The 14,208-nt window shown below is 45.8% G+C and overlaps 1 protein-coding gene across 1 annotated transcript in view; it reads left to right on the forward strand.

Moving 5' to 3' along the window:
- Positions 1–3,678: 3,678 nt before the first annotated feature.
- Igsf11 (immunoglobulin superfamily member 11) overlaps positions 3,679–14,208 on the forward strand; it is a 125,946-nt gene continuing 115,416 nt past the window's right edge. The window contains exon 1 of the mRNA XM_055625202.1: positions 3,679–3,857. Within this exon, the coding sequence (XP_055481177.1) occupies positions 3,806–3,857 (52 nt within the window). The 5' untranslated portion in view covers positions 3,679–3,805. The remainder of the gene's footprint in view (positions 3,858–14,208) is intronic.

Below are 14,208 nucleotides of genomic sequence, written 5' to 3' on the forward strand. Positions count from 1 at the left end.
GCAAAGTGAGGGATGCTGAAAGGGAAAGGAACCTCTCCAACATGCTGAGCTGCCTGCAGGCTGTCACCCATGATGGCGTGGGCTTTGGTGATGCAGCTGTCAGAGTCATTTCAGCCCTCACCCGTATTCCTGTAAGTAACCCAATAAAACGAATTGGTTCACAGAGTTGGACTTTGATGGGTCTCTGTACTTCAGTTTGTTGTGGTTCCCTATCTGGGGTAAAGAGATGAATGTGTTTCATCTCCTCAGGAAAAGTTTTGTCAGACAAGAGGAGGTGGGTGGTCGTGGGGATGGTGGTGGGACGGAGAGGGGATAAATACTGGGGAGACAACTTCAGCATTCCTCAGACTAGCTTTAAGACACCACAACGTCTTTAAATGACTTCCTAATGTAGTTGGAAAAGCTGTAGTGAGCGTGTTAGAAGACTTGGTTCTGGTTCTACTTGGTATTTGTAGTCCATGGGGCATCTTTGATTCCCTTGAGACTCTGTATACCCCTAAGTCTCTTCCCTACCCCCCAAGGAGTTGTAATAAGCACCTTCCCTACCCCCTGTCATTGTAGTTAAGATCAAACCAGATAACATATGTAAACGCACTTTGAAACATAAAACAGGATACAAATGTCTGATGTCTGTTGCTTTCTCATGCATAAGACTTAAGGGATTTAAAGAAATCCTACTGTGGTTATAGGGAGATTAGGATAAAAGAGCATGGTGAAATTTATCCTCGCTAATAATGTATCCAGAGCACATGATGGTATTTCTGTGAATTAACGATCACACCTTCCCTGTGTTTCCTGGAGGAGAGAACAGCTGAGGGCCTTTGGGTTCAGCATGGGATCTCTTAATTCTGCTGGTCTGATCGCCTGGGTACTCTATCCACTACCCAACCCTTCTCTGTCTCCCTTCTGAAGCCACACAGCCTTTTCAATGACAGGGCTCCTCCATCAAACTGCTAGCACCATGGCTCATGGGCTCCTGTTCAGTGGGCAGGACTCACCGTGCTGACAAAGAGGCTCTGATGATTTTGTGTGATAATTTGTGACAGCACATACGTAGTTCAAGGTACAAGTGGCATTTATGGGGGGGGGCAGGGATTTGTTGTTGTTGTTTAACCTTCAGCCCAGTGCCTTGACACAGCATTTCCGCTTAGTTAATATTTGCTGCATTCCTGTAATAAGTGTAGCCAGCAACTTGCTTTATCAGGACTTTTAAGCACAGGCTTCTAGATATTCTACTTAACTAAAAATTAAACATCGAGTGTCATTTAAATTTGGGGTCATGACAAGGCAAAGTGAATGCACTGACCACTTCACAACTTCTTTTCTACCTATACTGTTTCTGTGCTCTGATGAGGACAGGGGTCAGATTATACACAAGACAGGGTAAGGGACTGGATGGAGAAAATAAAATCTAGTCCTTGGTCCGGAAGGAAAAGGAATGAGAACAAGCTACAGGTGACACCAATGTTGAAAATTTAAACTTGTTATTAATATGAGAGAGAGATAGTGAAAGGGTTAGACTAACTTTGTAACCTGTATGTCTTCTAAAGCCTACAGTTTTGAGTTTTAGGTTCAGGTTAAGCTAAAGCCTCTTAGTACCTTTCCAGAGAATGAAAAAATGTGACCCTATCTATGAGGACAGATAGAAAAAAAGGCAAGCAAGCAATGACCTTCACTCAGCAAAAAGAAAAACTCCTGTCTTTGAGATAGCATTTCTTAGCAACAAACCTAGACTTCTTCTGAGTAGCTTTTGACCTCCAGCCAAAAGTCTGCAGCCCCTAATCTTCAAGGATGAGCTAACCACCCCCACCTTAAATTGTAGCTGCATCCACACTTGGCAGGACTGGCCAAGCTTTAGTACCTAAGACTAACCAATTATCTTACTTTATAGCTTCCTCATCCAATCCTAAATTGCCAAGACTGCAACTTCAAATCTCCCACAATTTTTCTTTTAAAAACCTAAAGGCCTTTGTCTCCGGGTGCCACTCTTTGCTGACCGGCAGGGGTGACCCCATTGCGCAATGGTTAATAAACCTCTTGCTTTTACAACGAGTCTTGGTCTGGGGGAGTTTCTGGGAAGAGCACGATCTTGAACTCCTGAGCTGTGAGACCCCAGGTCTTACAATAGGAAGTGTGAGCGAAGGCTGAGTCATCTCTAACTCATAAGAACAGACTATCTTTTCATGACACTCTTGCTAAAATGATTGGCACTATCTTAAAATACTTATTTTCTATGTCTTATGAGTGTTTTGCCTTACACTTATATATACACCACATGTGTGCTTGGTTCCTTCAGAGGTCAAAAGAGGGCACTGGATCACAGATGGCTGTGAGCCACCATGTGGGTGCTGGGAACAGAATCCAGGTCCTCCGAAAGAGCAACAAGTGCTCTTAACCACTGTCCTCACTTGAGCCCCCTGATTGGCATTTTTAATATTTCCCCTTTTTGCTTAAAAAATATAACATTCCAGTTTTCAAAAAATGTTTATAATTCTACTTTCTTGATTATTTTTGTTTTTCCCCATAACTTTCAATCTTTGTGCAAAGGTACTTCTTTTTAAAAGGTGTTTTCCACATTTGCTTTGCTTCTGAGGGTACTATTGTTTCTGAGTTATTCTGGCAAGATTGTTTCTGTGAGGTGCGGGGGCGGGGGTGGGGAGCTCAGAATTCCGAACAGTTCCAGGAATTCTAATCTAGGCTGGTCAGAATCTGATCACGTGGCCGGGCAACTAAGTCCTCAACTATAGAAGGCCCAGTGTGAACGTAGAAGCAGAAAATGACTCTGGGTTGTAAAACGAAGCAGAAAGCGAAATGGGAAGGGAATCCCGGTAGCGCAGCTCAAAAAAGTAAAAGGGTTTCAACTGTTACGAAGGTCTCTTCCACGTAACCACAACAAACGAGAATCGAAAGGCAAGAATCCGGCTAAAGCAATAGCTGTCACAGTCAAGGTACTTATTAAAAGTAGTCTAAGAGAACTTTAGCATTGTGAGGGACCCCTTAAAAACATCGGAAGATAACAAGCATAGTGGCGGGCTTGTTATCCCAGGACTTGGGAGGTGGAGGCAGAAAGATCAGGCGTTTAAGGTCATCCTGGTTTTTTGTTTTTTTTAAATAGAAACAGCATTCCATTGCTTTTGCTCCACTCTCGAGTTGATAGCCTCTTTATTAGTTACATAAATATGTGTAAGCATTTGTATCTCTATAAAAATTACCTATCTATCTATCTACAACCTGCCCCATCAAATTTTCTTGCTTGTGTGTGGCTTACGGACTCTGCATTGGCACTCATCCCCGGGAGAGGCTAACTCTCCTAAGAGTCGGTCGTGACAATTAGGTTCTCTTAGATTAATTGGTTTTTCCGAAGAGGCTAACCGAGAAATTAGCCGAGCAGGGTAGGGACCGTCTGAAAACTGCAGCCTAGAACGATGTGTTGGATTTGAGGGAGCCCCCCCTCCCCGTCCCGGGTTTTAGGTCCAGCCCACCTGGACCACCGCAGGTGCCTAGCCTCGCCAGCTGGGAGCTGTGCGCGTCTTGCCAGCCGCCGCGAGGCGTCGCGCTGGAGCCTCGGTTGCCCTGGAGACCGCTCGGCGGCGAGCGGGCGAGGCGGCTGGGAGCCCCCGGGCTGGGGAAGAGCTGGCGGGAGCTTGGGGGGTTGGGGGGGAGTGGCCGCGGCGGCCGGCGAGCCCGGGAAGCCCGAGCCTGCCCCGAGCCTCGGCGGAGCGGCCTCGGCGCGTCCCGCTCGCTCCCCCGCCGCACCCCGCCGCCCCAGGACGCGGCGGACGGCGGCTCCCGCGGCGGCCCCGGCATGACTCGGCGGCGCTCCGCTCCCGCGTCCTGGCTGTTGGCGTCGCTGCTCGGTGAGTCCACCAGCCCGTCCCGGCGCGGCGGGACGCGCAGCCCGCCGGCGCCCCGCAGGTGCCGGGACCCGCTGCCCCGGAGGCCCGCGTCGCCCGGGGGTCCCCCAGCGCCCTCACCCCCGCGCGGCTCCGCTTCCAGGCACGGACTCCGGCTGCCGGTCCGGTTAGGAAGAGTGTTTCAGGATCGGCTTGTGGCTCCGGGAAAACTTTGTAGCCTCACCGCCACCTCGGAGGAGGGTTCGGTTTCCCGGAGAATTAGGTTGATTGGATGCTCGTGAGGATTTTAAATGGTCGCTTCGTCCTGAGCCTTAAAGCGTATCGCAGGGTTAGCAGCTCGCTTTACTTTAGAAATGAATGCCTTTCCGTGTGCTCGATTACAAACCCGAAAGCAAAGTTTATTTACGCTCTTAGTTTCGTAACCGAAGGGTCTGAGTTGCCTCAGGAAAAGGCATAGGATGTGGCAGTGTGAGGAAGAGTTTGAAAGCGGTTGTTTATTTAAATTTCATATCTTCGGTTTTCCATACGTTTTGTTTTTCCCTCAATAGCCATGATACGTGGGCTCTGAATTTCATTTTATACAGTGCTGCCTTTGTGTGGGCATTATTTCACAGAATCAAGTTTTCTGTCTCAATTAACTGGTGGCTGAGGTTTACTGAGAAATCTGGTCAGGAGGCTTTTATTGATCCAGCTAGTTCAGTGAGGTGGAGTGCTGTGATTAACTGTATTTTTCTCTCTAGATATCTCTGCAGGCTTCCAGACATTTTTTTTTTTTTTTTATGGCCTTGCTTGAATAAACATGTCTAATCTTGGAGTAACCCAAATTTTAGGCTGTTCCCCTAGTAGAGGAGAAAGCATAGCCGAGTGTTCCGTGTACCTTCCCTGTAGATGCCGCGGAAGGTGTGAGCAGCAGAGCTGGAACTTTTTGAAGTTCGGTAGGCTGTTTTCAGTGATGATACGCAGACATGGGCATTTATGCACTTGAGCTTCGGAACCGATGTTGTCATTTACCACCCTCAGCAGGCCTGTCCTTCGTTCAAAGGTGAAGTAAGGAAATAGCAGATTTTTTTTTTCTCACCGTCCTTGAACACAGCTGAAACATTTATAGATATGGCTGTAAGAACAGCTCAGATATTTTTGATGGAAAAACCTGCTGTCAGAACTTTGTTGGCCGATGGAGTTTGTGTATGGGTTGGTTTTGGATTTAGGAGGCAGTACTTTGAAGGAGGTCATGTCATTTCCGCAATCATCCATGCGAAGCCATCCCCTCCATGCCTTGGCTTTGGGTCGATCTAACTCTCCCCAATACTAGAATGCTTCTGAAGACTTCCAAGGTAGTGGGAATATGAGGAATGATCTGTTCTGTAGAGTCATTTTTCACTGTTTTCTTTATTTTTTTAAGTTTCTCTGTTCAACAGACATTTTTGTTGCTACCACTGGGTGCCTTTGGACATCTGGTGGGTGGGTGGGTGGTAGGATATAAGGTTTGTCTGTAGCCCTTATGGGATTTTCTTTCTTCAAACATGCTATCGGCAGGCACAGATCCCTTATTGGTGCACCAAATAAACGATGAGAGACACTCGCCAGCGGCACCAAGGAATATTTACTTCACGGCCAAGTCAACTTTTGGTCTGGACTTTGATTGCATAGGATTTAGAGCATCTAAATTGAGAGCTGGTTGGGCTTTCCCAGCTCAGGGAGCGGTGAAAAGGAGGTCTAAATGAAGGGACAGTGCAGGAGCGTGTTCCAGTGAGAGGACAGGCTTCTCCCTGGACGAGCAGAGAAAAGGCAGGGGGAGGAGGTGGAGATGGGTGCCTTAGGATGGTTTAAATGAGTGCTGAGTTAGGGCTTTGTCTTGGGAAAGGCCACAGGGTGTAGGGCTGTGCTGTTCTCTGGTGTCCGGGAGTGTGTTGTGTCCGGACTGAGTTCTTGAACCAGGCTGTGGCAATGTTGGTTGGACTGAAGGGCAGTGTGTGTTTAGAACTTGCACCACGCTGGCTGTCTTCCACAGTGGAGAAAGTTGGGTTCTGGCAAAGTGACCAAAAAGCAGCGACAGGAATTTCACACCAGAAGTAGAAATCTCTTCCGTAAAAGAGAGAAAGTAGGTGCCCTGACGATTGCTGTTATCTTTGTTAAATTTCTATGAGTTCGCCGGGAATTTGGGTAGGTAAGTTTACTTCCGTGCAATTCCTTAAGTGGCTTAGAACAGTTCAAATGAGCCAGATATGGTGGCACTCGTCTTTAATCCCACTTCCCAGGAGGCAGAGGCAAGTGAAGCTCCCCGAGTTCAAGGCTAACCGGGTCTACATAGTAAGCTCCAGGCCGGCCAGGGCCACATAATGAGACTCTTATCTACAAATAAACAAGAAGTATCTGAAATATTTCTTTTACCTGTGATTCTTTGAAATAGCAGATAATTTTACAGAATTTGGGGCAGTGTGGAAAAAGAAAAAGGTCATATCAAAATACAAAATGTAACTTTTTGGAAGACTTTACTTTTTAGTCAAAATCTGTAGTTCGACCTTCTTGAAAGATGGCAGATAACGGTGTGAAGATTTCAGAGAGGTTTAGCTTATTCAGCCTATAGTACTTGGGAAGCAGTTTAAACACCAAGTCAGCTAGAGAATTTTTTTTTTTCCCCCAAGACAGGGTTTCTCTGTGTAGCCTTGGCTGTCCTGGACTCACTTTGTAGACAAAGCTGGCCTTGAACTCACAGAGATCCGCCTGCCTCTGCCTACCTGAGTGCTGGGATTACAGGAGTGTGCCAGCATGACCACGCTGGCCATCTGGAGTTCTTCTAATGTTATGCTTAGAACTGTTGTCAGACCCAAGGTGACATGCAGGGCTGAAGACGCTTGTCCAGGCTCTCACCCCCTGGTAACAGTAAGCGGCACATTTTCAGACGTGTTTTCACACTTCCGTAGTGGAAACGTCTATAACGAAAATCCTCATTTGAATCTTCATGCTTAAGCCATGTGATGCAGCGGCAAACAAGGCGGAGGTGCTGGCACACTAGAGTCTGAATGGCCGGCCACGGCAGGAGGGGAGGGACTGGGGGTGTTTTGTGAGCTGGTCCAGGGTTGGAGAATTGTTGCTTCTCTCTCACACTACCCGTAAGCCTGCTGTGGGGGTGCACGCGTATAACGCGTATAACTTGGTGCATCCGGGAGGCCAAGGCAGGAAGACTACAAGGCTGAGGCCCTCTTGGACTCACTACATCAAGAGCTGTGTGGTCAAACCTGGGCTGTGTAATGAAGCACTGTTTCAGCTTTACACCAATCTCCAGTTTATCTCTAGGCCCATTGTTACCTGGGCCGATGATAACAATCTGTTCCAACTCCCTCAGCTTTTACGAAAGTTTGGCCTTTTGAAGTGGGATAGCCAGGCCCCTAGCTTTGCTGCGAGCACAGTCACCAGAACTTTCCCCTTGGACTGGGACTGGCTGCCACCAGCAGGTCTCACTCCAAGTACGGCACCCCTCCCCACCATCTGGAGGACATCAGCTCCTCTGCTGGTCACACTTCTCTGAGCAACTAACTGGCTTAGGACAGGTTGTCAGTTCCTGGGTGGGCTCTGGAAGCCATCTGATTTATGTCGGTCGTAAGAATGGGAAGCTAGTTAAAACGAAGCCTGTGGTAAAGCCACTAGGTTTTGCCTTCTGGGTGTTAAGTTTGGGTAATTGACAACCCCTGTGCAGGATTTCCATGCGTCAGGGCGACTACAGCAGCTGTCGGCGTTTGATGGAGAAATTCATTTTCTGATTTGCAGAGGAGTCCCTTCCCCAGCGCTCTGTCCCAGGCTAGGTTGGGTGACTCTGCTTCACTCCCGTATCCTAGGAAGATGCAGGCTGTGATAAACCCCACTCAAGTTTTATGATTAGGTTAGGATGAAACCGATACAGACTTGCCAGTGTGGGCAGAGACTGCTTACTGAGTAGACTTTTTGAAAAAGTGGGCTGGTTTTGCTGCACTAAACTTTTGGATCTTAAGAGGAAGGTAAACCGATGCTTTGGAAGGTGTACTTTCATGAGAAAAGCGAGGGGAGGTTAAATCCTGGGAACACTGAGCTCAGGAAAGATGTGTACCACGTTTTCTTTTTGTTTTAGGATTAGTTTTAGAGAACTGGGTTAACGGTGGTTTTGGCTGACAATAGTCAGGATTTAGGGCTAAAGTGCAGTAGGTTTGTGGAATAGGAACACTGGCCCCATGTTTTCGTTGAGCGTGACATGATTGTATTGTATTGTAATGGAGCCACAGCTGGGCTAGTCCTAAGAGACCCATCAGTTTTGTACTTTAGAAATCCCATTGCTGGAAACAAAAACCAGGTCTTCATCCCCCCCCCCCCCCCACCGAAGTCCCCTGTTTCATAGCATTGCTTATGCAGATTTTCCCTAGCGCCTTCTCACTGACACCCCTTGTTTTCATTTCTCTTCCCTCCTTTGTCTCCTCATCTGTTTTGGAGGGTGTTTTCTCCTGATAGCACCAAAGTCTTCAAAGGTCACCAGTATAGTCATTCTTGGCCGCCTCCAGTTATCTTGCTTAGCTAAAGCACCGATAAAATAATGACCGGCACCAACCACCCAGACGCAGGAATGTCTCAGTAGCTGAGCGTTGGCGGCCACATGAGGGAATACTGACATATTCCCGGGATAGTTCCTTTTTCTGTTAAGGTGACTGAGTGCGTGTCCTCGGGACACCTGAAAAGATTCTTGTTTTCCTTCTTAAAAGAAGTGTAGAGTCTTTGTTTTCATTTCCTTCAGGAATTGGCGTGCCTCATGTCGGCCTACTGTATAGTTAATTTTATATATGTAGTATGTTTTATAGATGACATATAAATTATGCTGAGATTTGGTATATTTTGTAGGAGAGGTGATGGAGATTTATTTTTATAGTTTCGAAACTTTTCCCTGAGTTGCTTGGAAATTAAACAAAAAAAGGACTTACAGCTTTTTAAAAACCGATTGGTTCTTAGCTTTTCTGTGACTTTGTCGAGTTTTGAAGTAAGTTTCCCCCTGTGTAATTCTGAAGGTTTTGCTCCCTGTAGGGAAATAATCTCAGGTGTTCAGCTATCCGTTGTAACCCAAAACCTCCTGCTTCCACGCCTGGTGCACCTTGTCAGACCCTTAGGACTGCATGTTAGAACTTGTTTCCCAGGGACGGTCATTTACTCATAACAACTTTCATAGCCTGCCCTACTCCCTGCCCCCCTCCCCCAGCCCCGCCCCTCCTCACTCACTGTACCTAAAACTCTGGAGATGCGCTTTAGACACAGGTGCATTAATGATAAGTCAGAGGCGGGGCCTTTATGTCCTCCCCCCCTGAGAACTGGCAGTATCTGTTGTTCCCTCCTGCTTTTTTCCCTTCATTCAGAGTTTATGCCAGCTGTGATTCACAGTCTACCATCTTCTGCATCTGCAGGGTTGTTTATGCCCTCTCAAAAGTGCCAGAAGCCATCTACTGCTCATTACCCAATCTAACCATGCGCTAGAGATGGCTTAGCTATCAGCCAACACCGAACAGCCATCACTGTGCTACCCTGTTTCTTTGGGCTGGGAGCATCACTGTTAGTTAGGCAGCTCTCCTGGGTCAGAACACAAATTCATGGGAAGAAAAACAGACATCACTCCTGTGATGCCAGCGTCTTCGTACAGGGCTAGTGTCTTAGGCTTTCATTGGTTAAACAATTCACAGTATAGCTTACTTACGGTGTCGCCCATGGGCAAATACAGGTTGCTGCACCAGCTCTTGCTGGCCAGGACTTTAGAGCGTGTAGAGCATGTGAGAAACGCGCTACCCAACTGCAAAGACACTTCTGGCCTCAAAGGTTGTCAAGGGTTAGATGGTGCTTTGTGTAATTAGAGTGTGTATTTACTGTGCTAGGAATTAAAAATCAAGTCGTCCGGAGACCCACCAAGAAATCTGTGAGATGGTGAAAGAAACAACCTGTGTCCTGACAAGTAATTATTACCACCCAAACCAAATAGCATGAGTATTTCTGTTTGACATTTCTGGAAATCTCTTTAAGGTCTGGCTTGTTAGCACACACCTGCTTCTGCATCCTGCGCCCTGAAACCCATTGTCGTGGTTTTGTCAGAGTGTACGAAGCTTGTTTGTCCTGGCACAGATAGAATTTGTAATGGCCTTTTCATATAATTTGAGATACTTAGTATTATTCCAAAATGTGACATAATTTTGGATACTTTCAATATCCTTCTAAAATGTGGTTTGTTTGTTAGCGATTGGGTGCATTTGTGGAACTGGATAACATGTCATTAAGTGTTTCACACTTATGATATCAAAGATCCTTTGGTTTGCCTTGTGCATCAAATAGCTCATTCACACACACATACTTTTTTGTAATAGTATACCCTGACTACTGGGAAATATTGCTTCATTGGCTTAACCATTGATATATGTTACATTATGAAATATAAAAAGACAGTTGTCACTATTGCTGTCGATTGCATTACACAGTCTTCCAGAGACTGTGTGTGAAGCCGTTTGGTGCATCATGTCAGACAAATTTTATAATATTTTAATACTCGCTCCAGTTTTATGTCATTGGCAGCAGAGAGCTTGAAAGGATGGTTTCACTTTGTCCAGTTTTGAGAAAATAGCTGTTAGGTCTCAAATCTCAATCATCATCTTTTGCGTGTTGTTCTTCAGGTCTGTGTGTTGAACGAAGGAAATGGCTTGTTCTCTGAGTTCTGAGCGTGTGCGGCTGTGGTGTGCTTTTCCTTGGGACAGCCATTTCCTTGGCATGTAGTGCACATGATTAATGTTTTACATTACATATGCTGTGACACAGAATACTGTTAAAAATAAAGGCCAGGAACTGGTAAAATTATAGTTATGTTTTTCATCAAGGATGCTGATAAAACTAGATTTTTCCCCCTCACTCTGTGAGTGCGTAATGGGGAGGACGCTGGGTCCCGTCACTACAGCTTAGTGCCAAGGTCTTGGCCCAAGTTGATAAGGCACCAGTGGTTCATGAGCCATGGCCTCCGAATGTCAGTGCAGACGTCAGCGTGGGGTAGGAGGGGCAAAGTGCTTTACTGATACTAAGAATGCCCGTGTTCATCCCACAGACTTCTGATAGGATCTGAGGCTCACGGCTGCGCTTGAAGCACCATGAGTGTGTGGCAATGGGATGGTAGGTTCTTTTATTTTGGAGACAGCATACGATTAATGTGTATTTTATAATATTTAATCTCAAGGGCAACGTCAGTGTAAAAAACTCATTTATTATCTACATACACACACCATATTTATGTATATGTAGGTAGATACGTTCTGACTTCCACCCACCGGATACACTGGTTTTCTGTGCATAGGTATAGACATTTTTTGTAAGCATAAAACAGACCCACATACAGATTAGTTTCTTCTTTGAGACAGGGTTTCTCTTTGTAGCCTTGGCTGCCCTGGACTTCTTTTGTAGACCAGGCTGGCCTCAAACTCACAGAGATCCACTGCCTCTGCCTCCCCGAGTGCTGGGATCACAGGCATGTGGCCGGCTCAGTTTCTTCTTAAAATTAGCCTATGACGTAATGTTCTGTATTTTACTTTTAAAGCTCAGCAAGTTAATGGCGGAACCCTTCCCACCAGTGACATGCATTCACCTCACTCTCTGTGGTCTCAGTGTTAGTACTTCAGAGCACAGAGAGCTCATTCATGGTTTATCTCCCCACGGTTAGACCTTTATGTTGTCTCTAAGTTTTTTTTTTTTTCCTGATCAGCAATGTTATAGTGAACCTATTTGTGGATAACATATTTGTAGATAACATCTGTGTGTAGCATTTCTGTAGTCTAGCTTACCCAAAGAAGAAACACCGGGCGTAGTCATCTAACATTTTGTGGCAAAGAGCATTGTGCAAAAGCTCATGCACTTTTCTACTTAGAGAAACTGAGTTTAAAAATCACTGTCATGCTACTTATTTTTGCCTCGTGAATGGTATGTAATGCCTGAGCTTGAGTTTATCTTGTGGAGGAGAGGGACTTTTTTCTAATGCTGAGTAAAACTGAATTAAACGACATTAGTTGGGGTCAAGCAAAGCACCTGCCGTATAGCAGATGCTTAGGGTCAGCTGTAAGGATTAATCAGCCTTATTTAAGTCTGGAAGATGAGTCGTCTGTGCAGAGTGCACTCTGGAGGGATGGCCTGGGCATGTCCTTTTCCAGGCTTGCCTTCACCTGGATGAAGGAATTAGATTACAGAATCTAATCTTTTAGTTTTAGTGGCAAGGTCATTGGTAGCAAGACAATCTGAAGATTTTATATGGCTGGGTTTTAACATAAAACTTCCATGAAAATAGGGATCTGACCCTTTCTCTTCTCGTCCTCCATCTATAGTGAGGTATCCTGGTGAGTTAAACCATCTTAATCTGTTGAGAAGGTTATAAAAAGTAGTTATGGCGGAAGTAATATTTAAAGTTTGTAGTGGAAAGCCACCAGTAGAGGTCCTGTTTAAAACTCTACTTTATTTGGGGTATTTAGGCCTCTACCTCCCTTCCACTAAACCCCCCCCCCCCGCAACCTTAAGTAGGAGAGAGGGCCCAGACCCCTTTACTTCTCCTGGCTATTTAGTTAGGGTCAAGGAATTCTTTTAGGGCTCTATACCAATCTCGGTCAACCACAGACGCGGCTAGCAGGCTCCTCCACACCGCTGCACCCGAAGCATGTCTCTCTGCTCCAAACCAGCACACCATCTCTGGTCTCTGGTCTCTCCAAACTGTTACCACACGCCAACACCAAATGCCACACCTTCTCTTTCTGGGCTCCCCTATATATACGCTCAGAGCCCTAGACCACATACCCCTCTCCCCCGTGCAGCACGTGGAAGGCTGTTACCACTGGCAAAGGTCACGCCCCACATGTGACAATTAACAGGTGTGGACAAACTATAGGCCAACAACAACAACAACAACAAATCCCACACTTGGGATTAAAACAAAAGCATATTTACATAGCATACAAAGAAACCAAAACTTTCATTAAAAAAGTTTTTACTTTGAGATTGATGTCTGCTTGTCCCCTTTCAGGATGTGCTTATGGCTCCTTTCCCTCCCTCTTAGATCTGTTACATCTCGTTCAAAGCAGGGTGGGGCTAGGTGAGCATCCTTTTATCAGTTGCTGCTTCAATCCTTTTCCTCCACTCCAGTGCTGTTTATGTTTAAGGCAGGCAGATGTCTGAGTTTTACCTTGTAGGGCACATGATGGATAAACTTTTCACTGTTGCATCTACTGATTAAAAATGAGAAGCTCATGCCTTTCATGAGCTATAGCCACCTGCAGGATGATTGATTCTTGTACTGAAAGCTTTGAGGGGCGTGGTTAAGTCCATAGCTTCATGCCAGTTGTGTTATTGGTGGCTTTGTGCCATTGCTAGTGTTTCCAGGCTGTTCTTTTGCATATTTGAAAGATGATGTTTGCATACAAAGCCAGATGGTCTTTAAGATGGGCAGAGTCAGAGTCAGTCAGGCTGATAGGACCAAAAAAAAAAAAAAAAAACCTTTGCAACTCATAAACCCATCACCCAATATGTTAAGATGTTAGTGGACCCTTTCTTGCAGGTGGACAAATTACTCCCAAATCTAAGCCATAAGGAGTGGTTCTTGAGTTTTTCATGCCAGGATCACTATAGGAACTTAAACATGTCATTTTCCTGAAAACATTTTCTGGAATTGTGACTTTGAATTTGTAGCTTCAGTGGCCACAGAGCGTGGCGTGTTGTAGGTGCCCTGCCTGCTGCTCAGTTTATATTGGTAGGTGCCTTCTTAAGATGTGCCCTCCATGGCTGTTTTGAATCGTAGGGTCAAATTGTCTTTGTCATTAAGGAGAAAACATAACGTGAGCCACAGGCTGGTAGGGTCTCTCCGAGCCCTTTAATTCCGTGATGTCCTTGATCTGATGGAGCGGCTTGGTAAATCTCTTCACAATTTCCATGACCAAGCCATCTGCCTGCATTAAAATAAATCAAATCTGCTTACTCCTCACTGTCTAACAAATATTCTATAAACTGATGATGATGAAGTGCGTGAACACAAAAATAATTTGCACTCTTCAGCACTTCCTCCCGAGTTCTCCGCCCAGCTCCTCTTCTGCAGTGCAAGTTGGCAGAGCGTCTTCCTCTGAGTGGGATGGAGGGTAACGGAGCCTTTCCCCAGCCCTCTTATTTCCCACCTGTGGCACATGAACTAATGCGGATTTCACATGCCCGAGCTCTGCAAACCCTTTACTTACCATCCTACTTCAAGAGCAGTAAGAAAAAAAAAATCATAGTTTACATATGACGTTTGACACATATGCTGTGTGTGTGTGTGTGTGTGTGTGTGTGTGTGTGTGTGTGTGTGTGT

Source organism: Psammomys obesus, unplaced genomic scaffold, assembly GCF_907164565.1.
Source record: "Psammomys obesus unplaced genomic scaffold, mPsaObe1.curated_primary_1811, whole genome shotgun sequence".
NCBI lineage: Eukaryota > Metazoa > Chordata > Mammalia > Rodentia > Muridae > Psammomys > Psammomys obesus.